Source organism: Pipra filicauda, unplaced genomic scaffold, assembly GCF_003945595.2.
Source record: "Pipra filicauda isolate LSUMZ 115617 unplaced genomic scaffold, ASM394559v2 scaffold267_size1258537_pilon, whole genome shotgun sequence".
Classification (NCBI taxonomy): Eukaryota; Metazoa; Chordata; class Aves; order Passeriformes; family Pipridae; genus Pipra; species Pipra filicauda.
In genome coordinates, this window is record NW_024104384.1 from 1,169,582 (window position 1) to 1,197,391 (window position 27,810).

Sequence of the window (27,810 nt, forward strand, 5' to 3'; positions counted from 1 at the left end):
TCCCTCAAAAAATATTTGGGTCTTGTTTAATCACATCACTCCCTCCTCACCCTTCTAAAACTGCCCTGCCAGCTTCAAGAACTTGCAGGAAATGTAAAGGAAAGGCATGGCATAAGCAAGGAATGTTTTTGGGCAATGCTTTGTAAAGCACTCTGTAAAACACATCATCATCCTGCTTAATTCTTTTATTGCTGTTGTTCTGTATTTAATGGATTAGATCTTCTGTAGCTGAAGAAGCACCTGAAAAACATCCTATCATCCAATACAGGGATGCTTTGGGATCTACTGGGCTTTATCCAGATATTCTCTTGCAAAGCCTCGTAGAGAAGAGGCAAAAATTCCAAGTTCTCCATGCAAGAAAGAGCAACGTTGCTGTTAAAAATTATTTCAGTTCCAGATGAAGCTTTCACAACCCCAAAGGCTGGCTGAGAGCCCTAGTCCTGGCTCTAGGAAGGCAGCTGTTAATCCCTCCTTTAATATCAGAAACCCTCCATTAAAAGCCATTAGATCAAAGTAGCAGTTGAGTTTTACCTCCCCTCCCCTGGAGTTAGAGCAGTGAGTTCAGTGAGGTGCTTGGAAACCTCAGCACTGTCTTTGCAAAAATACTTGTGTCATCCCCAAAATAAGCACAATGGAACTATTTTTTTCAAGCTTCTGCCATTTAAACAACAAAAAAAACCCCAATCAAGTTTCAAAGCACACTTGGCAGTAAAACCAAGTGTTGTTAATGTGTCCAAATGTTCCAGCTGATCAGGAAAAAGCTGCTCCAACCAATCTCTTAAAGCTTTTCTTCATTCATTTTTCATGCCAACATTTATTTTTTTGGTTAACTGGAAGCTGAAGTGGTAACTGAAATATCATGTTTTGAGAGAACTGATCTATACATCTAACATACATAATTTTGTTTACACAAAACATTCTACAACACAGGAAGAATCAAGAAAAAGAAAACATTGCTACAGCAAATAAGACAGACTGCTCAAATCTTTTAGGTATACATATTTATTTGTCATTTTACAGTGGCTTTAGTACTGTTTTACGATAAGATTTTTAGAAAGAAAACAAAAACCAAAAAAAGCTTCAGAACAAGGCTTTAACTAGAACTACAGAACTAGTTATTGACAGTTTTCCTTATGAAATTCTAATTTCCTAAAGAGTATCAGTCCAAAAAACCAAGGAAGCATGACTGCTGTCCATAAAAAAAAAAAAAAAAAAAGCCAAAAAACTTTCTAGTCATCCTAAAAACAAAGTCCAGCATCAGACAGAATAGCCACTGCATTGAGAGGAACATGTTCCTATTGCACAAGCATCGAGAATGAGATATGACAATCAAAGCCTAATTTCATAGGCAGAAGAGGCCACATGTATCTATAGAATTAGACTTCAAAGCACATTTTTCTTCTGAAATTACATACCATACTGCAACTAATATTAAGGCCATAAAACCAGAACACTGTAACAAGGGATAGGGCTTGATGCTACTTTTTGTGACATTTGGTAAACAGAAGGTGGGAAAGAGGACCAAAACAACAACAGATTCCAAGGGGAGTTAAACTTGAAGGCATTTAAAAAAAAAATCTCCAACAACTAAGTTTTGAAGGGGGTTTATTTTGATTTATTGGATAAAAGTGGATTTGATAATAAATCACTCAATGAGCCTATTATACTCTTTAATAGCACGTGTTCTGGCGTACACTAAAGAATATATTCTCTAGAATTAACATTTTCATTTGTACAAAAACAGTTAATGATTTCTACTTGTTATTCCCTCTTTAAAATAGATGAAGATTTGTATAATCTTTATAAATTATCTTAACAACCAGATAAGGCTTCACTGCACTGAGTTAACTGCACACAGGTATCTCTGGTTTGCTCTTAATTAGGCATCTTGATCACACTAAACTGCTAAAACCACCTGGGGAACCACAACATGTGATTTAAAGAAAAGGATAGTTTGGTATTGCTGTCTGTTCTAATTGTGTTCATTTTATTAGTGTATAAAACACCTGAAAGCTCCAAAGAAGCAGTAGCTACCATGGAAGATAAAACATTGTACTTCAGGAAAATCTGGGAATCTGATGAAGCTGAAAATGCACATTAGTCATTTTATAAAGTTTGGCTTGCCACCAGTTAAGAAAATATAGGTATCAAAAACAGACAAATACACTGCTAACCATCTGTTACATTTTCTTTTAAAAAATTAGCACCAATTTAAGCATCTGAATTCATAGAAAAGCTCGTGACACAACTTGGGTTTTCAAAAAAAGTTTTTCCCCATCAGAAGACAACAGCAAATGCTCTCGGGCACTGAGGAGCTCTGTGATCAGTAACAAACACCAAAGGCTCTTCATGCCTGATTCCTTTCTCCTCTGCTTTTGTTATCCCAGGATGCTACAGAGAGCTGAGCTACAGACCCAGCCTGGGAAACAAAGACACAGGTACCTGCTTAAGGACACCCCAGAAAATATCAGGGCTTGGGTTGAGTATTTTAGAGCAGGGACAGCATCTTCCTGTGGTGCTCACAGAGCATCTGCTGCAGTGGAGTCCCACAGAGCAGATGCTCTGGCCTTACCACAGCACATACAACTACTTCATGATGCATAGCCAAAAGTTCAGAAAACAGGTTTTTTTGTTTATAAAAAGAATCCTAGTGCTCACAGCTGGCTGACCCTGCTATAGGAACAGACATTGCTGTGTCTTCGTTGTGTCTTTATCAAATAGATGGCCAGGTATTCACACTGCTGATCAAGTCACCCAGTTACAGGATATTTCTCAAACAATCTCTTACCATGTGCTAAATTTCAGCCCATAAAAAAAAAAAGTCTGATTTCAAATCTCTGAAAACAGGTTTAAAGAAACATGCTGATCAAATCGATCAGAATAGCAAAGATGGCAACCAAAATTTAAGCACATTAAACATGTTATGTCATTCCTTTGTACATGATATACTGGTTGTATTTAGATAAATCCTAAAGTGCTTCAAACCCAGCAATTTATAAAGTTGATTTCTTTTTGTGCAAAACTGCAAGCACCTTTTCAAAAAATAAGCAGCAGCATCAAGGAATAAACTTAAATAGTTAAATGTATTTTCTCCATTTTGTTTTGAATTCTTGGACCAAAATGATTTGCTATGTTTTCAACAACAAACTGCAGAAGATTGCATTTTATTAGTTTAATTTTATGCTGGACTTGTTATACATGTACTGTTTGAAATAGCGGACCCAGGTAAATTTATATCCACAAAGCAACACTGTGGGATTGAAATCCAACAACTGAAATTTTAGCTACAAAAATAGTTATTTTATAGAACACAAACAGAAACAATGGTTATCTCTCCACTTTCCTCCAAAACTAATATGAGAAAAGATGGTTTACTTAAAACATTAGTTTAGCTCCAGACATTTTTAGCATGCAGAGTGGGCAAAAAACAAAACTCATTTGATAAGTTGTGTAATAAGCTTTGAGAACATCACTGTCACTCATGTAATAGACAAACTAAAAAATGTAAAATAATGAGACAATACACTTTTTCTGTCATATTTTGACATGTTAAAAAAATAGTCAAAAAAAATAATCAAAGACACTCTGGAAAAGCAAAGAAATCATTCGATTCATCCATAGAAACTCAAGTCCAAATTCTGCATCTGGGTGCAGGTGCCCCTGGATCAAAACCAGTTTTGAGCAGGAACTACACCCTACGTACCCCAGGAAAGAATTTGGTTCCCAGTATATGGCATCACTAGGTTTAGCATCAAGCCCTGGTAGAATCCATGTGACATGTGTAGAATATACAGACAAAGGCTGTTCAGCACTTCCCCCCCACGCTGGGTCGCTGCAAGACTGACCCCGCACTCCCCAACAGCATCACGGGCATAAACATTTGTCTGCACTTCAACCTCTGACCTCCCCACACCCAACTGGAGGGTGGCCCTTCTGACAACACAAGGGTCACCCACCCAGCTCTTGGAGACTCTGTATGTCAGCTGTATTTAAATGTCTAAATCCTACTTCATCCATAAAATTATAATTTTAAGGAAACCGATTTAGCATTTAAGGTCCTTCCTTTAAGAAAGAAAAATTAAATGTATGGAATCACTTTTTTGCTTTTAATTGATTTTGAATAAACATGTATGCTCTGTCAGGATGTAAAAAAAGTCAAGAGCCCTCTGGTTCCTAACAGCTTGGGAAACACCCCAACCAACCAGTTAATTTCTAGCTAAGGTTGAGTTTTTCATTATTTTGACAAGAAAACACAAACCCGTACTGGAAACATTACAAAACCTCAAAGGCTGTTTGCAAACAGTAGTTTCCAGCCCTTAAACTAGTTCAGTTTGTATTATCCATGCAGACAAAGACTTAATTTTGACATTCATTTCTTGTCTTTTTCAATAAAAACCGACACTTGTCATATCACTGTATTTCCTCAAAGCACACTTACAGGCTGCTTACCCAGATTGTAAAACACCAAGCTTCCCTTTCTAACGTTTTTTTTGAGGAAAAATGATATGAGCACAGATGAAATGAACTGTTTAAAACATACTCCATTTCTGCAATGCCATTCAGCTACTCAGTGTTCATATATTTGACACGTTTCTGGTAAAATATCTGATTGACAGCCATAGATCCCTCTCATTTTCAGGTGAGCAGTTAAGATTACAGATTGTATCTATGTTGACCACCACTTATTTTAGTCATATTTCTTAAATTGTATACTGCAGTAGTGTTAACACTATACAAAGCCTCTCAAAGGAAAGTAACATTCATGTTTACAAAACTGAGCAGTTTCCTTAATATTTATGTATACACACACATTCTTAATCTTTAAATACATATAAATATTTATAAATGCCAAAGTGCAAAAAAATGGTCAATTGCATCACTTTACACACATGATTTTTAGTATTAGGAACACAAGTGATTGTATTGCACACCAAACTCTCTAAATTTATAAACCCCTGCCAAGTTACACTGCATTTTGCTTTCCACCAGTGAGGATTCTCATGGCACTGACAACCATTTCACAAGTGTGGCACTGGATTTCCTCTGCAGCCAGGAGCACAGAGACATGTACAGAAGCTGCATGCAGGGCATTTAGAGCCTACACATGCACCCTGGAGTAGCCTGGGAAGTGCAGCATGCACCTACTCTGCACGGGTTTGTGTGAGTATCACCTGCAGATTTGCCCCCTGGAGATCGATGTGCATTTGCAACTGGGTTTTGAATTAACCTGGAATCAAAATCCACAATATTCACAGACATTTCATGCATTTTTCAAAGGCATTCTGTGAAATTCTAAAGCTTCAATGTATGCCACAGCAAGAAGACATTAAAAAAATAAGGTATGAGACAGCTTTTCCTGCAAGAAGATTTACAAATAAACTCAGTTAATCTCAGGGCTGTTTGGTTTTTTTTTGTTCTAAGAGTACATACTCAAGTTAACAGTATGTACTAGGAGAAGATCAGATACCAGTTCAAATCATGGAGATAGGACAGTTGTGTTAAAAGCATTAAAAGACAATTTGAATCACAGAATAATTTAGGTTGGAAGAGACCTGGAGGTCATCTGGTCCAACCCCCTGTTATTAGAGCAGCCCAAGTCCAAAAGAAAAAATGCAAATACCCAAACAAATATCCAAACACAAGAAGAAAAACAAGTAAATCTTTGTTAAGTCTTCTAAAGCTCTAAGTGTCAAAATGAACACAGCCCAGTACAACTTCACTTGAACAATCTGTAAGTCTTGAAAAATGAAATCCAATAGATGACTTCCATAATGGATCACTCATGTTCATTGTGAACAGGTGTCTTCAGTAATTTTAACTCACACAAATAACAAGGACCGAAAAAAAATAAGATGCAAAAGAACACAACTTGTACTGTTCTGCTATATGGTAAATAGGTATTTTTAAATGTTTTTCCAGTGACAAAAACGCACTAAAAATATTTCACATATACTGTCAGCATCCAGAGATAAAATTAAGTTATCCGTAGGTTTAAAACCAAACAATAAGAAAAAATCCAAGCCCCAATATCCTACCATTCAATTAAATAGAATTTTAAAAATTAGAGACTCCAGATGGCAATTCTGAAGTTAATATTAACTACTTTCTTAAGTTTTATTTCTTTTAACCTTCTGGGACAGTAAAACAATCTTTTTGCTACAGCAAATTAAGCTATTAAAAAGGGGTACAATTTTAATATAAAAGCAACTTTTGCATAAGGAGAAAGTGCTGCTTTCCTAATCATAAGGTCAGGAACAATGCATAACTTTCTTTTACAAGAGAAATATGTCAGTAATGCAGTGGCTGTCTGGGCCAGTATATTTTACAAGTTCTATTTATATATTCAAGTCAAGAGTATCTGGATTGATAGCTAAATATAGTGCCTTTAAGAAAGTGGTGTTTTACCTCATCCTGTACATCTCTTATTACTCTTACACTTCTATAGTTTAGTCACACACATGCACACACAAGACCCTTTAGCAAAATGTCACACCTGGGCACTCCAAAGTGAACATGCACAAACTCACAAGAGTGTGTCATAAAGCAATTTAAGCCCTACTCTACTGCAAACACATTTACTAATTCAACAGATTGTGCAATGTAACAGGCAATGTTTCTATTATCTGATTCTGAAAACTGTATCGATAAGTCTGAATTGAAACAGCAAACAACCTCCTCCTCTTCTCTGACACTGTATCAAGAAAACATGTATTAAATATGATTTCCTTCCCCAGTACAAATAGAGAGGTTTCCCTAAGGCGAGAACAGAGCTGAGCTCTCTTAACTAAATACTTAATTTACAAGTGACTCAAAACTATGGTATTTTTATTTCTTTTAATTACTTGATAGATAGAGTGGACCCATTAAAAAAATGGAAAATATTTATGCAGCTTTTTCAGGCTGCAAGTCTCTCCAATTCATCTCTCCTTTTATCAGAGTTTGCAGTGAATGAAGAGCATCACAGATATCATTTCCTTCTCTGTTTATGCTTGTTAAAGGACCAGTATCACAAGCTAGAAAATACAGAACATTTTAGCACACTCTCCTCTTCCAAACAGGCACTGCTGCACAGAAAACTCGCTCATCCTTCCTCCAGATTTATTTAAGCCACTGTATCTTCCATCCACAGTAAAAAAACTGAAGAACTTACGAGACACATACTCATAAGTGAAACACAAAGTAATGGCTGTATTCTTCAAACTTCACATTTATCTCTTCAACAAGAAGATAGAGCAGTTGGAAAGGGAAGATAGAAAGGGTTCAATAAAAAAAAAAAAGTGCTACGTGGAAGAATGAGTGCCCTTTAAAGGTAGAATTGAGAGCGTTCAACATGTGAGCTCACACTTACATACAACACTCCAGTTAAATAAAGCAAACTGCCACAGTCACACATTAAAACAACCCTTCCTAGAGATTATACATTCAAGAAACCTATTAATGAGCAATACTGTACTAAAATGTAAACAATCACTGTGTCACAGAAGCCTGCCAGTGGGGACTGAAGATTGATGAAGCCACTGAAGAGGAGTTATTGGCTAAAGGCCTATTGTAACTGCTCACCTGAAATAGGCTGAAACAAAGAAAAGCCTATAATAGTGTCTAAATTCAAATTTTTTTTTTTGTTCTTTAGACATTGATTTGCTTTCATTCTACAACATTAAGCAGGCAATTTCATAACAACTGAGTAAAAAAAACAGGCATTACTTTAGCAGAACATGCAGAACATGGAGTTTTTCTACTTGGTTCCATTAACTTACAAGCAATTCAGGCCCAATGGAAACAAGAGCTTTTTTTTTTCCCAAAGTCAGGTCTGCAATCACGGCTGATCATCGACATCCTTCGAGGGGTCCTGTCAAGGCATCGAGGCTGCTGTCTGTGTCTGAGGCCAAGGTTTGCTCTGTTGACATGGATGAAATGTCATTGATAGATGATGACTGGGAAGGACTGGTGTTGCTATTCACTGCTGCATCTGTGCTAAGAAAACCAAACATAATAAAATCTGAGGCAAGACAATACTGCAGACACAAATAAGCACAGTTCTGGGCTCTGAGCAGCTCTTTCCCCACAGAAATCCTTAGGAAATCAAGAAATTATTAAAGAGTGGAAAAGCAAGAACTAAGGGCCTAGCACTCAAAAGCTGAGGTGACCTTTAAGAGATTTTTATTTTTCTCCCTTTCTGTGGAAGAAGGAGAACGAAAACTAACAATGTATAGTGTGAATAGTGACCTGAGTGCCAAGAAATCTAACAGATATAAGTTATTAAAGACAGCACAATATTCTAATCACTGAGCTTTGAGAACAGCAGCAAACATCAAGGATTCAATCATCAGCATAAATACTTTGTACTATTAACTGCTCTAAAGGAGCCCTAATGCTGTTTAACCCTGCATGGAAGGGGTTCCTGCAGAACCAACATAAAAGTTACCTGTGCACCAGGTGATATAAGATGGTACCCATTATTTCATGTGAGGACTGAGCCCTTTGGGGAGAAGGCAACAGGACACACAACACTACTCAAGTTTTCCTACAAGTTCACAACAATTAAAAACTAGAGCACATAGGTCTCCAAAGGCAAATCAGTCTCAAGAGTCCTAAACAACAAAATTTTGCCTACCTGGATTATTAAGCAGGATTTCTTAATTTACCAGTGCCACAGGCCAGCACTGTGTGTGACAGTTACAGAAGAACTACTGAAACAATGACTAACCTGAGGGCTGATCTTTTACCACACCATTCTTGCTCCTTTCTTCCCAATCCATAACTTCTTTGTATATTAATTCTTAGGAGAAGGGCCGGAGGGAAAGAGAAAAGAGACAGAAAAAAACACTGTAAGAACACATAGGATTTGTATATAAGTCACATATGTATCAAGGTAAAAGGAAATGGTTAAGGGTCTGCCTGGAAGTATAACTGTAGAGATATTTATTTTCCCTCATTTTTCAAAGGCCTACAGCAATTTTAAAAGAATTCTACAGGTTTGGATTTAAAAATCTGATTTTAATTAAAACCCCTATGGATATTTTACTTTGATAACAAAGCCATACACAAACATCTCTATTCTTGAAGAACAATCTCTGTCGATGTATTGAGCAAAGCCTGGAGATTTTGAAGTAGGGTAAACAGTTAAAATACTGCACTGAACCCCTCGTTTACTAATCAAGGATAACTCAGGGTACAGGCACCTAAACAACAACAAAATCAGAGCTGTAACTTAAATCACAGAAGCTTGTGTATGCACCCATAGTCTTAATGTAACTAAGAGTAACAATATCTAAATAGATTAAGATCTTTTTAATTCTGGGTAACAATGTTTACAAATGCATTCAATTAGATTTAGCTAATCCATTTAATTTTCTACCTTGCAGTAATCAAAGATAATTTGAAGTGTGCCTACCTGTGCTGGTCCTAAGGGTAATATATGTCTATATAAGCCAGAATCAATATCTGAAATCTATAAAGCTGTTTTACAAAAGCAAGCAGCTTTCAAAGTAGTCAGCAAGGATGTCTATAACCCTTGGTCTTGTGATGGCACATGTTTAAAATTTGAACTGCCTCACCATTTAATGTTTTTGACTAAAACTATAAGGTGGAATTGATTTCAATACCACGGTGCTGTCTTTTCTTTTGTTTAAGCCAACAGTTTAACCTAGTTGGTCAATAAACAAGCAATCAGAGGAAAAACAAACCCACACCAAAGAACTCTTCTGCTATTTAAGACTTGTAGAACAAATGAACTAGTAAATATTGACAAGAGATGTGGCTTAAATAATGCACACTGAGAAGAGGCATGTTTTTTTTTCAGAGAATTCTCTATCAAGGAAAAAGCTATATAGATTACAAACACTTAAGAAAAACAGAAAGAGAAGAAAAAAAGAAAATGCAGCTTTTTGTTAACCAGACTTAAAATGTTACATTTATATATGAACATATACACACCTATCTATGTATTTACACCACACAGAACGTGTTGCCATTATTGATTTCTTTTCCTGTTGCCACAGGCAGTACTGCTTATTTGGAATAGTGGGTTCCCCTCAGTTACACAATCCAGCACATGTGTGCTGTGGGCCACACATTAATAACACAAGATATTACAATAAATGTAATTCAACATGCTCAGTTCTTACCTTTCCATTCTTCAATTGCATGTTCTCTTTCTTCCAATTGTGCATCATAGATTTGAGGTGGAGGCTACAAAGAAAAGAAAAGTCTATGTTGTGTCTACTGCATCAGGTTAACACACCCAGTCATAACTAAAAAAATGTAAAAATGACAACTTTTTTAGCATTTTGTTACCTTCACTGTTGGCAGTTTATTCTCTATACCTCAATGACATTCATTTTACAATTCCAGAATTTGCTTTTAAGTCCTGCCTCCCACTGAAAGGTTGTTAAAAAGCATCAACTGAAATTAAACTCTTTTTAAGGCTTTGTAGGGCCTTAAGCAAGTGCCTGTTTCAGACAGCCCTGGATTGCCACCAAAAAGGCACCTCTTTCTGTGAAGTAAATGGAAATACCAACAACCATTTTCAGTGTTGATCTGAAGGCTTTATGTGTGACTTCTGCTTTCCAGTGAAGGAGTTCAAAGCATGCTCTAGACTAAAATTAAAGGTATTTTTTTCAAGTTATTAAACTGGTATCTTAAAAATTTATTTTAATTGCAAACTTACAGCTTCTGCTTCAGCTGGATCATACCAGACAGTAATATAAGGATGACGTAAGGCTTCATCTACAGAAATTCTCTTGTCTGGATCTACTACAAGCATTTTTGACAATAAATCTCTAGCTTGGCTGGCTAGAAAATAAAGGTGAAAAGAACACACATGTAAAAGAGCTGTACAGTTTAATGTCTGACACAGGAAATAAATACTGGGAACGTAGGACATGCACAGTAACAGATTTCCCTTCTGGTCTAGAGAATATAATAAGGTGGGTTGGGTTTTTTTCCATTTTCTCAGTAATTATCTGAAGTCAAATTAAAGTCAAAATGAGCTGTATGCACACAGCAGTTAGAGAAAGATAATCAGCAATAACCTCCATAACAAGTGTTGCTTTAGGAGAACATGAAGTGACAGACATTATTCAATGGATTAAAATTAAGGGAATTAAACAGAATCCTGGGGATGGGGAAACAGTCTGTATTTAGTAACTGCTACTAAGACTCCAGAACTTGTCATAAATGAAAGAAACACAAGGTATACATCTTTTAATGTTGACACCTACTGCAATAAACATTTTATATTAGGTTTTTTAATTAGGTGTAAATAACATCATGGAAAAAAAAAGAGAAAAAACTCGCCTTACTTTTTAACTTGTCACGATCAGATTCTGATGGAAATATCCAGTCTGGGAAGAGCTCTTCAAATTTAATACCAGGATATTTTGGCCTGTTTTCTACATAATTCCTCACTGTAGGCTGCAGTTTCTTCATGAATTCTGCTGATGGTGTTCCTAATTGTTCAATAACTTTATTCCATTGATCAATATCTGCACCAGATCTTTAGGAAAATCAGCTGAAGGATTTGAAGTCTGCACTATACAAAAATAGCACTTACAAAATCTGAAAAGTTAGTGAAAACTTGAACAGAGGACATAAATATGAACTTCATTCTAGCACTGGCAGTATTCTGAGCTGCCATGCAAAAAGCTACATTGACAAAAAAAAAGATTCAGATTTTAATCTGAAGGACAGGCTGGAAGTGCTGCACAATATATTATGCTTAGGTATCTCCTCCTAATTATTATCTATTGGCTAGTATTGAAAGCAATACTTTTTTGGAGTCCAAAAGAAGCTTTATTTGGCAATTGTATCCACAGCAAAATAACTCTAAGGACAAAAAAGTAAGGCTGCTGTGTAATCTTCTGAAGTGCCACATGAAGGTGGGGAAAAATACACAAAACCCCCTAAAGCACAAATAGATCCCATCCAAAGAAAGGAATTTTCTGCCTGTCTCCTAAGGAAATTAAGCTTTGGGTTGTAGCATTTGGTGGCGGGGCTGGTTGGATGGTTGGGTGGGGTTTTTTGTGGTTGGTTGGGGGTTTTTTTGTTTGTTGTTTTTGTGGGGTTTTTTCAACATCAGAAAAGGTTCAGAGGGGTTCTGAACAGCAAATCCAGATTCCTGTAGGTTTTTAGCAGGTTGGGGTTTTTTTAAAGTGTATCAACCATGGTAATACTCACAGATTACTCTGTTCTTAAATCCAAAATTTAAATATCTCAGAGGAATAGTATTTACAAACCACAAGTTGAAATTGTGCCTCATGTTTCTTCAGGACTGTCCCTTCTCCCTCTTTCAAGTGAAGGAATTTCCCCCAGACAACATACCAGAGCCTGCTCTGAACTTGGGGTAACAAAGCTCATTTATCACACCAAGAAGACACTGCATTAATATTCCTGATATTTAAGTCTACTCTGATTTATACTTCAGAGTTTTTCCTGATAAAAAGAATGTGCAATTCCAGCTGAGCCTATTCACTGACCTTGCAAACATTCATAGTTAAATTCATAATCTAGCACTTCAACCTATCTATTCTCATAGACAGATTATGCAACAAAACAACAAGTAGGCTGTACATTAAGATGTATTTAAAAACACTGAGGTGCTTTTATTGTAGTTAGTGTGCCAAAAATACAACTAGGAATATATGTATTTTCACTGTTTAATGCTAAGACTTTAGATTTAGACTTCTGATACAAAGATTGAAAATTTTATTTACTTATTGAATGCATTCCAATGGAAAAGCTGTTATTAAAATCAAAATTAAGAAGTGAATATTGTTAACATCATGCTAAAACAAAGCACAGACAAAGAATATTGACATATATAAGGAAATTTTGTTCCTGGTCAAGAAACTGATTTTTGTGAGATCTCCACCAATCTAGATTCAAGAAGATGTTTTTCTTTTGAGTAACAGCAGCCTGGTTAATCAAGTAATCAAATTAGAGTCCAGTCTATTGAGGTCTCAGAGCACTGGGGGGAGGGCAGAAAACTTAATCACCTATTCAATTTAGAGGTAAAAACTGGCAAAAAACAGTGTTTCAGTTGGAATGTTTCAAAGTGCTTTACAGATGGTGAAAGTCGAAAAAAAATTCTCAATATAGGATGGACTTGAAATAAGACAAACCTCTTATCAGAAACCCATGAGGGATTTCAGGCTAAAGCAGCCAGAGCAAGCCCTGAATGACAAAATCACCCTTCCCATTCCAGTGACTTCAGGGTCAAAAGTAACCAGCAGTTTAAGCCACGCCAAGTATATTTGTCTATTTTTTGGGGACTCTGGAAGAAAAGAAGTTGAAAACAGAGTCTTTCTTACAATCACAGTAAAGCAGGACTTCTCCCAAGACAGCCTGAACACTCCTCATGCTTTTTTCATCAGTCAGGCAATTAATTTCCTTCACCCTGTGGGCAGGAAGAGCATTAAAACCACTCTGGTGCTGCCACATTTTTCCATTATTTCACCTTAGGTATCTTGCCTGGTTTTCCTGCATTTCTCCTTTCCAGTCTCTCAGGCCTCCACAGCTCCAGTCAGGAGCAGGTTCTGTGCCTCCATCACCCTGGCAACGCAGAGCATTTCATTCCACCCAGAGCACTGCTGCAAGTATCCCAGAAATCCCCAGCTGCCATCTGGGAAAAGACAAATTACTGAGTCTAAGGGTAAGTTTTCCTGAAGATAGTCAAGGGCATAGCACTGGAAAATATGCTGAATTTGGCTCCATCCTCTATATCTCCAAATACTAACACATTTTAAAATTTAACTTGAAAACAAACAAAACCTCAAAAAGCTTCAACAACACAAAGAGTTGTCAGTATTTCACATTAAAGAAAACTGAAACTCTTACAAGAAGCAAAAATCCCTGTAAACACAGCTATGCACTTCCATACCAGGGGAAAAGACCCCTTGAAACACAGATTGGTGGAGCTTCAGTGACCCTGAGGGAATCACAAATGGTAACTTGTTCAAAAATTATGCACAAAATTTCCTTCATTTATTCATGAATAAATTGAAATAGCCCATGCTAACAACATGCAGGTGAAAGACACATAACATACATGAAGAATTGTGTTAGGTTGGTCTGAAGGCTTCAAAAGGTAAAATAATAAGTATAGAAAGGAAGAAAGGTAGGAAAAAAAAAAGGACTTATTTAACATTAATCATTGGTACTACTCAATAATGCATGATCAACTGCTGAAGATTAGTGTCATGAAATTTAGCATTACAATTGGAAGTCCTCCACTATAAGATATGTAGGTATCTGTGAACAGGTGATGGACTCAACTGCTTCTTGCTGATGAACAAAAATATTATTCTTCCTTCAAAAACTTGGAGCACAAGGAGCTACATGAGACCCACAGCCACAACTGACAATTGTGGTTTGATTTTGTCGGCTGGATTCTATTTATTAACTGATCAATTTTGACTGTTTGGTCCTACAACATTGGTATTTTATGAGATTACCGATAAAGGACAAAATTGATTTTCCTCCAGTTTTTATAACTAGAACTTGATAACAAGTCAAATGTTTTAAATTTTGTTTTTAGGGAAATATTTTCAAACATAATCAAAATCTTCAAAGAACATCTTTATTAATGATCACTTCTGTTCACTTAATACAGTGTGAACACTTGTTTGTGATCCAGTGATGTATAATTGAGTTTTCCAATCTCTGAGACCTAAATATATATATATATATATATATATATATGAAAGTTTGTTTTTAATACAGTAAAATTTCCTATTATACAAGTAAGCAGAATTTTATCAAGACAGGTTGCCCAGAGAAGCTGTGGCTGCCCCACCCCTGGAAGTGTCCAAGGCCAGGTTAGATGGGGCTTGGAGCAATCTGGGCTAGTGGAAGGTGTCCCTGCCCATGGCAGGGGATTGGAACTAATGAGCTTTAAGGTCCCTTCCACCCCAAACCATTCTGTGATTCTATGATTTTATGAAATCTTGGTCAAAAATATTGGAGGAAGAAATGGAAGAGTAACAATCTTATAGAAAAAATAAGCCTAAAATCAAATTTTTGTAGAATGAAACAAAAAACCTCCAGAAAGAAAGCTTTTCTTTTTGTATTAAATAATAGGAATAAAAAAAGATCTCATGCAGTGTGCTTGCCAGTGGGACACCTTTGCCCAGCAAACACTAATAAGCAGGAAAAAAATCTGATTGAAACTCAAAAAATTGTGCAATAAACAAAATTAGTCTACTATTTGAACAAACAGTAAGTAAAATCCATGCACAGTAAAAAGTAACTTTGTAGGTTTTTGCTTATAACACTTATATACAAAGAACAAGAGCAAAAAAAGCAGTAAGTATATTTTCTGGTTTTTATACCTAACTGTTCCCTTTTTTAAACTACAAAAGCTGAAGTTTTTAATATATATTCCACAACTACTGCAAGTTACATTAAATATAGTCTACTAAGAAAATAAAATGGAAAGCTCAACAATTTGGTTAATGACACTAATTTCAAATAGTACAGCGGATCTATTACAACATGTTATTGAAAATACTGTTTATGCTTTTATACTTATACAGATCAAAATAATTGTGTCTCTGTTGGAAGTGGAATGGGATTCAGGGATGACTAGGGAAGGATACGATCAGTGCCTTGGAATATCACACAACCTTTCACCAATTCTCCCATGATGCACCCAACTGACCAGATATCAACTGAAAATAAAAGTGAAATGATCAAATTATGAAGTATCATGAACAAAAGTGAGGAAAACAAACAAAACCATCTAAGCATCTACAATAAAACACAACAATGTGGAAAACCAAACTGCTCACATGAATTTTCAATCATATCAACACCAACTGACTGTTCCTAAACTTTGTCATGAGCTTTTTGTAAAATGTAATCAGTGTTTCCACTTGTGAAATGACTGTGAAGAAGGATACAATCTCTTCCTGGGAACAGGACTTTATGGAGCACCATTTCTGCCATAATGCACCCAACAGACCAGATATCCACTAGCACATGTTAGGTGCAACAAGGACAAAAGATTAAAGAGAGTTTTTTAAAACACCACAATTACTTATTTGTAAGCTCACCCTTTATTCCTACAGTCCTGCAGACTATTTCTGTCCCAACCAGAACAGCCTCTACTAAAGTTCTTATCCACATCAGCACTTCCTGTATGACAAGCTGCCTTGTGCATTAATTAAAGTGGTTTTTTCCATTACCAAGGGCCCAATCAAGGTCCCTTGTTTTACATGGTCAAAATTACATGTATACAAACCCCATGGTATCCCCAAGCCCTTGTGAGAAAGCAAAAAGATTTACTAACATGCAAGTCCAGTGCCAGTAAAAATCAGCAGGTAAAACCCCCAATAAAGCAAAAATTTCCCTGACAACAATTTTGTTGGCTCAATGTTCAATACCTTATAGCTGTGTTGGGTTTAATAATATAACACACAGCCTCTTTGAGTGCTATGCAAACTTGAGAGTATAAGACATGTTTTATGAAGGGATCTGCAGCAGATTTCAATAATCAAAGAGGGAAAGGGGGACACTGTCAAAGGTAAATGCATCAGAAGAAAATCATATTGATTTAAGGGTTTATTATTTATATAATGATGTTTTTTGGTTTTGGGGGGAGGTTTAAGATCAGCCAGAATCAAGTGTCTCAAGAGGTCTTTGGAGAATAAAAAAATGGCAAAAAGATAATAAGTGAACACATGAAAAGATATAACAATAGCAGGGGAGAGGGAGCAGCATATGTTAAGTGCATAAAGGCACACAGAACAGCAAACTGTTATATTCCCCACAATTATTACAGTGTAATTTTTGTTACTTCCAATACCACAATTAGACACGACAGGGGAAACCAGCCCTCCCTCCTCCTTTCAAAGTTATGTTCCAAGAGAGACATGCTTTAGACAGAAGATTTAAAGCATTCCTCCAGCAACTTACCATTCTCCTTATATCCCATTCCAAGGATAACCTCTGGTGCTCTGTAATACCGTGTTACTACATATGGAGTCATCATAAAGTTAGTACATGCTGTTCTTGCCAGTCCAAAATCAAGGATTTTTAGGGTACAATCTGATTTTACTACTATGTTGCTGGGTTTCAAATCCTAACAAGAAATTACTCCAGTTAAGGAAGGATTAACATTCAGAGTAATACACACACACCCTCCACAGTCAATATAAGCCAAAAATTCACTTTACTATCGACTGCATTTTCCTGCTCTGGTGTATCTGCTTCTTTATACAACCCCTTCCCTTCCTCCCTGTTTCATAACAACTGTGTTCACAAAGAGTATTTTTAATGATCTACTACTACCTACTCTGTGGATGATACCAGCTGAGTGGAGATGCTTGATACCACAAAGCATTTGGTAAAGTAGATAGGACATTCTTTCATGATCCAATTCCATATGAATAACCTGGCACAAATTTGCATCCATCAGCTCCATAACCAAATATCTAAAGCACAAGAAAAGAAAGCATTAAGGAAACTCAAGTCTTCTCATATGAGGTTTAAGCTTAGCATAAGAGATGTTTAATAAAGTTCACTACTTTGCTAACATAGGTGTCAAAAAGGTTAATGATAAAAAAAGTTCATGCAGTTACAAAATTAAATTATCTATTCAAATAGTCTATCGAAAAATGAAGTGCTGAATAGTCCATCACAAGACAGCAAAATTCCACTAGTTTTATAAACAGTAACACAAAGAATAATTATGACTTTATGCAGCATGAAAAGCTACGACTGACTAAAGTTGATGCAGAGATTGCAGATATTGCAATGTAAATGCTCCCTTTCACTGTATTTTAATCTAAAACATTAATAAGAAAATTAGGATAAGCACAGTAAAAACTAAGAATCATCGAATAATTTTCAAGTTAAAGTATCATCTGCTTACCCACCTGAGACACACACACTCCCTCACTTACTCAGGAAGCCCATTCACAAACCATAACAGCATATTCCCTGGAACCTATAGGAATATCCCACCAATCAAATGGCCAGGAATCCTTTCTAGACCAATTGACACAGCTTGAATAAAAAAGAAATATATTCAGTTCTTAATTGAGGCCAATAATACTGTTGTGCTGATGTGATTGGTACAGCAAAAAAATGCTCTCAGGTTATCCTGACCAAGTAATTATCCTGAGGTGATCCCTGTAGCTGAAGGACCATACAAACCAACCAGATACAAGCAGCAAAGTATGGCAGACAGATGAATAAAAGGTAAATATCCTTTTTTTATTTCCCACTTCAGCTTTTAGCTACCCTTGATTTTCAAGGCATGAAGTCTGTAGGATACTGGAAATACACCTCCAGTGCTTAGGCTAGTATTTATCAGAGAAAATTAAAACATAAATCTAGTACTTACACATCCTGAAATTCTTCTAGTGACTTCTGTGGTGTAAATACATTCAATAAACTAATTATCTATAAAATAAAAACAAACATTAGAAGAAATCTCTGCTTTAATTCATATAAAACTCCACTATTACAGAAGTTACTATTCAAAAATCAAGTGCACACTGTTACTGTATACAACTTGAACGTTACTTGGCTGCAGTTAATTCACATATGCTGAAAAACTGCCAATTCAGAACCAGTTCCAAACTGCAGCATGTGTGCCAAAGGAACCAAGACAGAAAAAAAATCATCTTTTTTTTTTTTAAAGTTATAAGACACTTTCTATTTCCCTCCCCAGTGCCATTTTTCCCCCCCCATAAATAATAATCTCTTATTTTAAATCACATGTTGTGCAAGGAATTTTAGCCAAGGCTGTCCAACACCACGTGCACAGAGGTGCCCCACGCCATCCCATTAAACTTAGATTGTGATGTACTATTTCCAGAACTGCTAAAATTACTGTACTGCCATCCTTAATAACCACCTTGCTTTCATTCTGCTACATCTGGGCTTCACCACAATCTTACTTAAAAATCAACCCTGAAAGGCTAATTATTCCAGAAAGTTTGAGACCTTACTGCACTACTTCAATGACCAACGACGTTTCTAGTTCATGTTAGTATCAGAACATAGCAGCCACATAAATTTATATTCTTGCACTTGAAAACTGAATTATTGACATCAAGGCTTATTTTAGAAGGTTCACAGACTTTAAAATTCACAAGTGTTGGCCATAGTATTTCCCTTTGGTTTATCAATAAATTGTTAGACAGTGCTGCACCTCTGCAAACCCCATGAGTTAAATGCTGTATTTAATAAAAATCCTGCCTAAGGTCGGAAGATTTAACTACAATGCAGTAACAAGGGTCAAATCTCCAAACCATCCCACTGCTAAATAAGCTTTGCTGCAGTAAAACTTAAAAAGGGATATGGAACAGAGCAAGGCCAGCTCTGTAAAGCTGACACTGATGGCAACCTATACCAAAACCAGAGCAAAATCCTCCTACCCCTGGCACTGCACACCCCAAACAGCTCACCCAAAACCTTGACCAGACATCGTAAGGAACAGCAAATCTTTGCAGTCCTTCACTATTTTTCCATTACTTTGGTTACTAACAACAAGTGAGAGAGCCAACCCAGAGCTTTTCTGACAAGTGACAGTAACTGAGGGAGAGAAATACAAAGGCCAACTTACATTTTTGTGATTGACGCATTTTAAAAGAACGAGCTCTCTGTAGGCCCTTTTCGCGTGGGTTTGGTTCTGAAAAGGACGACTCAGCTTCTTCACAGCAACATTGATTCCAAGGACTGTATCAAAGGCAGCACTAGAAGTGTTCAAAGACAAACAAGTTGAAGTCTGTTTGAGGGAAAGGAGGGGGCAAAAGGGAGGCAGGAGTGAGGAAAGAAATCAAGAGTTGAAACAAAGCATACCCACTAACCTGCTTGTACTAACTTCATCTAATTCTAATTCAGAAAACAAACATCCTTTAAAAACTACACAGCCTTTAATAAATACAAATAGGTCAAACAGAAGGTGCTGACATTCATCAGAAGTCTTCCTGCTCTCCTTTCTGTCTTTAGACTGAATCTGCTGACTCAAGACTCACATTCAAAATTGCAAGATCTAAAAATATTTTAGGCTTATTTGAAATCAAGAAGCATTTCAATTGCCTAGTCTGCATATTTGGAATATTTTTGGACACTTTTGCTGACTGACAACCATTTAGTATTTGCAGTAGATATTTCTCTTTGCTAAAGTAGAATCACAACCATGTCTCTACAATCCCTTCTGCAGGCATCAATATTCTCTTTTCTGTGGATAGTTTACAATGATAGAAAATTTTGGTGCCTAGCAGAAAATTACCTTTATCATCTGCTTTTGGGGTGAAAAAAAAAATCCATTGAAGAAATATGGAAAACTCAGACTGAAGGGAGCAATACAAGGGTTTAAAATTGAACATTATCATAAATTTTATCCTGTTTTTCAGTTCTGATTGTCCATTCCCTCTGCAGTTTGAGGTCAAAGTGTAAACTTGCTCTAATAGTTATAAGAACTTAAAGCTAAATAATCTGTATAAGGAGAACAAGACGTAAGTGGGAATATTTTTCATTTTTTACACATAGACTATTTGGCAAAGTATACATGAATTCATAGCACATGCTACTCAGGAGTTCCAGTCTTTAAATAGTTCCAGTTTTAAATAAGGATTCCCACATTGCTCTACTTCCATTTAATGTTACTTTCATAGGGTAGGAAAGAATTCCCATTCACATATTTTCCAAGCACATTTAAGCTCTTTGTGAGCTCCTTTCCTACCTCATCGTGGTACATACAACACCAGAATTAAAAAGGACCATCACACAATAGTACTCCTACAGAAATTACAGCTCCCCTGCAACAACAACAGTACTCAAATTATATCAAGTTTACCAGCACAAAGTCACTGCTTTCCCTCCCTCCTGGAAAAAGCCTCACCAGAAAGCAGAGCTCACGCATGAGATATTGTGTTTTCTTGGAGCCATGCCCCAAATTACACGTCCCAAATGTGAACCAATGTGCCACTTGCACCAAAGACCTGCTAGTATTTTTTTTCAGCTTAGCTCTGTGAAATGCATAAGTCACTATTCAATGCCAGAATCGCTCTGAGATTTAAAGCCTTTATGTCTGTGCAAAAGAAAACACACAGTGGGAGGAAGGCAACTGGCCAGACAGTTGGAGAAATTATTTTCCTCCCAAGTATGAAAGCATTGATGTTTCAGTATTCACTTCACCCAAAAGATGTTATATATAAATTAGGGGAGTAATATGTTAATGACTTTGATGTTTAATGACTTTCATATGTTACTGACTATACCTGCAAATTACTATCAGATCAGTAACCAACAGGGTCTGCACAAATTAGGTGGCAATCACAGGTCAGCAGTGGACAGAGGAGCAATTTTAGGGGAAGTGTCCCTCTGTGATCTGACAAATCAGGTGTATGTCAAGCCTTGGTCTGAGCATCTGTGAAGAACTCCACCTGAACCTCTTATTTTGGAGATAAAAAAAAAAAGAAAAAGAAAAACCACAACTGTCTGATACCTCCATAATCCAAGAGGAAGAAATAAAACCAGACTGGTAGAAGTAAAAAAAAAAAATAAAATTGGTAAAAAACTGTGTGACCATTAATTTTTTCCCTTGGTAAATTAAATAAGACAGAAAATAATCTTTATTGCCACCAAGACCTCACTTCTAAATATTACCTCATTTTACATAAATACACCAAAGAAATCATGAGTGTAATTGGTGTTAAATTTCTTTCCCCATCCCTGCTCATTTGAATTCAAGACTTTTTCATCATGGCAACTGTTTAAAACAGCAGATTTGCCAAAGTCTACCCAATTATCACCTTGGCTGCTAACAAAACATCTACAAATTATTTCATTGCTTGATATCAGAGAAGAATCTCGGTGTCTACCCCACCACACAACAGTAATTCCAATGTGATTCCAGTAAACTGTAACTAGGTCTTCAGGGCACTTGTGTAGTTTTCCAAAAAGTAACAAACTTATCCCAACTGTTTCTCCAAGTGCAACTGTAAGTAAAGTTACCAACACAGTCAAAGCTGTGCTATTTATAAGATCGTGGCTTTGCCGCATTGCAGGACAAAAGAAATTTGCTGGGACAGAAAAATTGGATTCACTAAAAAATGTAGGAAATCAAGGATAAGAAAGGAAAAAAAAAAGTCATCAGGAAGTTGAAGACAAAAACTATTTCAAAAGAATGACTGTGTACCTAATTGGTCAGTTTGAAATAGACTACAAGACTTCAAATGGATGAATACTTCGGAACAAAGAAGTGCAGTGAGTTACATATACATGTACTTTGTATATAAAATACAAAACATATATCCAATTTCTCTCCTAACCTGTTTTCAGGGTGAGCTAGAAATACCCTCTACATAACACTGAGTTACTTTTTCACCTTCCTAGAGCTCTCATTTACCGTTTTTCCTAAGCATGTGTTCTCAAAAATACGTATTTTCCTACATTTTAATACCAAAGATAAAACTTCACAGAAGCAATAAGAATGGAGTTTCCCATTAACATTTTGGGGGAAAAAAAGCAAATTTAGACCTCTCCTAGCTGAAGTGACACACGTGGTGTTAAAAATTTCTCATAAAAGAAATGAAATCCAGACACAAAACTCCAGAAACACTTTTTCTGTTTTTTATGTTAAACACTGGATGATAAAAAAAAGCATCACATCCCACTAATGACTTGAGAAATTTTCCAGCCAAACACGGCAGGATAGCCCTCATCTTACACTGAGTTTTCTACATTTTACATTCTAGTATTTTGTCTCTTTCCCTTGTGCACTATAAGAGATTTTAGGAGAAATTAAGATTCTGCACCCTCTTCAACTTGAAGTATTTCACAGGAAGATGAACGTTTTACACCATGTTTCACTCTGCTACTTCATAAATCAAGTAGTTTCAAAACAAGTCAATAAATCAAATCATTCCTTCTTCCTCCCAAAACACTGCCCTTAACACTACCTGAACTTCATTTTGCAGCAGAGACCTAGCTGAAGTAATTTGGTTTACAAATGCATTACTTCTAATGAAAAGAGAGAAGTTTACAACCACCCTAAATTCCTGCACGCCCTCTAAAACAAGCATAACTCTGAGAACATTTATACCTGGAAAATGTCAGCACTACACTAAATCTTACTCAAACACTAATGACCAGGATCTAGGATGCATGTCCCCCCACCACTCAACCCACTGAGGAAGAATGAAATATGGTGTTCTCATTTGGCTTATTTTTCACCTATTAGCAGGGCAATAGGGGTATCTAAATAATCTAAAAATAAAGGCACGCTCTCACAAAAAATGCACTGTTTTCCCACTTATATAACTTATTATGTGTATGAAAAGGGCAGGATGACATGGGCAGGTGCTGTAGAAGGAGTTGTTCACAATACATGAGTCATCACAGTTATTCTGCAGATTTCATAGATGAAGACAAACTGCAGGCTGGATTTAAAGCACGAACAGCCCACCATGTGTTGTGATTAAGTTCAATATCAGAGAGTTCCTGAGTGCATCTGTTTGTTCCCCTGCGTTTGGAATTAAAAACCGCATCAACAAACATTTCTGCTGTTACCAAGTAAGTTTTGCCCAACAAAATCTGGGCTGGAACCAAGTTGTGCAGAATGGATTGCTGCAGTCTAAAGAACATTTGAAAGTGTTTACCTTTAGCTGGCCCAGAGGTGTGGTGCCACACAAGAGACTAAGGTTCAGGATCAGCCTAATGGCTCTCACGTCCTGGGCCACTGGAGGCTGGACACAAAGGTGGGGTGACAGGAAGGGCTGGCCAGCCCAAACCCCTCACACAGCATCCCATGGAGTGACAATGACACTGATCTGCCTCATCCTGCCAGTTAAGGGCAAGGCCACTGCACTGATGGCTCCTAGAAATGGACAGGAGTATGGCCATGGACAGGAGTGATCGGGAATAAAAGAGGGGGAAGAAAGGAGGGGCCGTGACGAAGAAACGAGTAAAACCCAGAGTCTTCCACGGCTGCTTTGTCAAACCTTACACTGCAATATCACAACTGCAAGGGGGTGGGAGAACTAGAAACAGAAACAAAGTGGTTAATGAGAAAGGAATAAATTTGTTGACCATTTTAATTTATGCAGTTACATTAATTTTCCCTAAAAAAAAAAACAAAACAAAACAAAAAAGAGGTTTGCAAGTGAACTATAGCTAGCAATTGGTTTAGAATTTATTTAATCCATAACCCTGTAGCAGGAGAATTTATCATCAGTATTTGCATTTTGGTGCCTCTGTGAGGAATGCATTAGAGTTTTGTTTCAGAAATACAGTTTTTTATATTTAAAGGAAGTATTTATTACTCACCAAACAATGCCCTGTGCCCCTGACCCTATGGGCTTCAATTGCTGGTAACGTTTTAGTACAGTGAATGTTGAATCTGCAACTTGAACACTGTAAAATTGACTATCACATTTACTGTCAGTCATGGTGTAGTGTCATATAGTTTCCTCTCTTCAGGGCCTGGTGAAGTTTTCAAGATCTTAAAGAAAAAGAAAAGAAACAGATGTTCAATTTCTCACTAATTTTCAGGCAGACAAGATGGAAAATATATTATACATATTTTAATACATATGAATTTTTCAACAGCACACCATTAAACAAACATTCTTTCAGTTTCTTGTATTACCACTGCTAATGAAAAATACTTGCAGACAGACACCAATTAGAGCCTTCACAGCTTTAAGGAAATCCATGTTCAAACTCCAGTCTATAAACCAAAAAGCTAAGTAAACAACTGTAAAAACAAACAAAAGCACCCAAATCCAACAACTCTCTACTCCTTGAAGGCTACTCCATAACTTAGAATTACTACTATGTGCTAGGACTGTATTGATTTCTGTATTACAAAAAAGAAAATTAAAAATTATGTTTTTTTCAAAAACTGAGAATGCAGATAAAAGCAACAGCAGAAATCCATGGAGTCCATGGACAGAAGGAAACTGGGTTTTAATAAAAAACTTGACTAAAACTGCAAAACAGGTTTGAAACAAAACTGCCCCCAAATCCCTGTGGCTGCTGCAGTTTCTCCAACATCCCTTTCAACCTAGGTCAGTAGGAAATTCCAAGGGGGTCTTTGCCTCCTCACCTCTGCCAGGCAACCCTTCCCTGATCCAGACCTATCCCAATACATTCTCCCTCCCATCCTACACACACCATAACACCCCTGATGCTGGCACTTTGTGTCCTTATAGTGATACAGAATTACAGTTCTGAGCCACAGTTTGGAGGAGACTTTCCTGCCACAATAGAGAACAAGTTATATCCATCTGTCAGGAATGAATTAGAGGTAAGTAATTACATCAGAGAGCACAGTAATGGACTGAACCTCTTTAGCTCTGAAGTGCTACAGTAACGAGAGCACAGACCGCCAGTTTTCCTGGGCTTCCATCCCTCTTCCAAACCTTACAAGAAAATTACCTCAGTAATTACTGAAGAGGTCTCTAACAAATCCTCCCATTTTTAATTTTGCATTCACTGTGACAGATAGTGTCATTAGAGCCTGAAGTGATTTGCACAGGCAAGAGTTCCTTGAAACAGGAAATGAGAGCAGCTGTGTCCTGTGTGGTCTGGTTCAGCTACAGAAAGAGCAGCTCAGCCCCCTCTGTTGACTGGTCCCACAGAACATTTGTAAGCCAATGCAAAACAGAAAAGCCTCAAGAGCAACCCAGATACTCACCCTAGAAGGGCACAAAGTCACACAAATTAATTTGGGTTGCTTCAAGAATTAGAATTTGGACCTGCCTCTTCCTCGGTGCACGTAGGAGGAAGCAACATCTTTTCCATGTTTTAAGCCAGTAGATGAACTCCGAGGAATCTGCAATAAAACTAATTGAAGACCTACAAGTCCTAATAAAGATGGAGTTTAAAATCAAACTGCTAGTAGTTAAGTTAGTCTTAAGACATTCTCAAGAAATGTCTAGAGTCCTTTTCACCTAGTTTCTCAAAATCTATGCAGCATTTTAAAAAGCAGATATTCAACTGGGTCATCTCCAGCAGCAATTTAGACAGTCAGTTTACTTGGCATTTCCCCTTAGTAGCTTAAGACAAAAGCAGAGGAGAAAGGACCAGCAAAGGGAAAATGTGAGCTGCCACCTTCCTGCCTCTCTCACAGCAGTAACAGAGGGAAGGAGGAAGAGAATTACATCCCCTACACAATAATTTTAGGGGCAGTCTGATGCAGTTCCAGCCAGCTCACACCAACATGAGACCAAAGAGATGCCTTAAGAGGTGCTCCCAGCCTTTCCTAGTACATCCTAGGAAAAACCCCACTCTTTTTTCCAACCTTTTTTGCTACATCAAAGCTATGGACTCAGAAGTACCAAATTTTTTGACAAACAGTCCCTGGGCAGCCATGGTATTTTCAGTGAATCTTCATTACTGGAAGAAAGGTACAGCTGGAAGGTCAAGATCCTCTCTCTGAAAGGGCTTACAGACAAAACCAAAAAAGCATAGATTTTGCATAAGCTGGGTATCAAGTTGCAGGTTATCAGCCTGTTTGTTACACAAGAACTATGCTGTACCTGAGGTCTTCAGGGGTTCATGAAACACTTGTCTATAAGAGATACAAAAAAATACAGCAAAATGAAATTATCCTGAACTAGAGAAATTCTCCCTTTTAGGATCCTTGTCTGCATGAAGCCAACTTTTAAAAATCACTTAGAGATCTGGATAAACTCTTTAGACAAGACCCAAAGAGGGAACGAGGCATCAGAACACACAAGTTTTATGTATTCTGACACTCTTAGCAATTCACCATGCTAAGTACCTCTCCATAAGATGAGTCCTAATTTTTACTTGGGCTGCAAGTTTCTCGGATGCATTAGGATACATATTATTTCAGACATACACATTAGTGCAGAAAACCTCCCCCTATTCTCTTATCCACCTTTGCAAATGTACTTCAAATTCAGGTGTGCCTTTTTAAGGACTACCATCCAACAGTGTTGGGCTCTTTTTTTAATCTTTACAGGAACGTATATCAACAGGTAAGAGTCCAGCTACAAATCAGAGCGATTTACCTCCTACTCCTCTACTCACAGCCCTTGAACAGCCCGTTACAAACCGAAAGTGTAACAAGGCAGTCGCTGAGTAATGCCAAGGGATTACAGCAGTTCAGAGGTTCTCTGTAGCTGTCAGCTCTTGGAAAAGTCGACCTTCCTCTTTAAGCAACCCAAACCACCACCGACCAAGCAAAGATTTTACCACCACCTCTCACGGCATCACTCCGCTGTTACACACGCACCGCAGGCAAACACTGCACGCACCTCAGCGCTCTGCCAAGGCAAGTTGGTGGGAAGAGGGAAAAACTTTAAACGTGCCGTAACCTATTTCGCTGTTTATGTAAGAACCGAGAGAGAGCAGCTTTCCCACGTCTCCCTTAAAACTTCTACTGAGGAACTGCTTCGCTTCCAAAGCCCCGGCTCGCCCCGGCCGCACCGAGCGGGACCTGCAGTCCCTGGTGCCGCTCCCTCCACCCTCCCGGCTCCGGGAGCCGCCGGGCACCGGGCACGGAGCGAGAGGGGAGCAGGCGGAGGGCAGGCGGCTCCCAGAGCAGCGAGGGGGGCTCGGGACAGGAGGGAGGGCCCGGCCCCGCCGCTGCCCCACGTCCCTCCGGCGCGGCCGGGCCCGGGCAGCGGCCCGCGGGGCGCCCCGGCTGTGCCCGCGCCGCGGCGGGCGGGGCCCGCGGGTGAAGCTGCGGCCGCCCCAGGGCTCGTCCCGCCCCGGTTCCAGCCCCGCCGCCCCTCACGGCCGCCCCCTCACCTGGGTCGGAGCGGCACCGGCCGCGGCCGCCGCCTCCCGCTGCCCCGGCCACAATGGCCGCACGGCGCTCCG

General features: G+C 37.9%; 1 protein-coding gene across 4 annotated transcripts; it reads right to left on the minus strand.

Moving 5' to 3' along the window:
* Positions 1 to 984: 984 nt before the first annotated feature.
* MAPK9 (mitogen-activated protein kinase 9) lies at positions 985 to 27,810 on the minus strand. Of its 4 annotated transcripts, none has more exons than XM_027724038.2 (12): positions 27,739 to 27,810; positions 24,283 to 24,457; positions 19,574 to 19,703; positions 18,347 to 18,405; positions 17,294 to 17,432; positions 16,915 to 17,080; positions 15,597 to 15,668; positions 11,304 to 11,486; positions 10,670 to 10,794; positions 10,128 to 10,191; positions 8,708 to 8,779; positions 985 to 7,969 (listed from the first exon to the last, which is right to left on the minus strand). In XM_027724038.2, exons 2-12 carry the CDS (start codon positions 24,402 to 24,404, stop codon positions 7,827 to 7,829), a joined length of 1,275 nt encoding a protein of 424 aa, XP_027579839.1. In that variant the 5' UTR covers positions 24,405 to 24,457; positions 27,739 to 27,810; the 3' UTR covers positions 985 to 7,826. The 4 variants fall into 4 exon arrangements, with proteins under 4 accessions (XP_027579839.1, XP_027579842.1, XP_027579840.1 ...); XM_027724041.2 differs by having other exon boundaries at positions 985 to 7,974; XM_027724039.2 differs by lacking the exon at positions 15,597 to 15,668 and adding an exon at positions 15,900 to 15,971.

What these genes read in the sequence shown, in the direction of transcription:
- MAPK9 (XM_027724038.2), bottom strand. Translation starts at nt 24,404, where the DNA reads ATGACTGACAGTAAATGTGATAGTCAATTTTACAGTGTTCAAGTTGCA. An exon ending in AATGCGTCAATCACAAAAAT is followed by an intron (nt 18,406 to 19,573) that starts GTAAGTTGGCCT and finishes TTTATTTTATAG; the next exon opens with ATAATTAGTTTATTGAATGT. An exon ending in GATATTCCAAGGCACTGATC is followed by an intron (nt 11,487 to 15,596) that starts GTATCCTTCCCT and finishes GATCTGGTGCAG; the next exon opens with ATATTGATCAATGGAATAAA.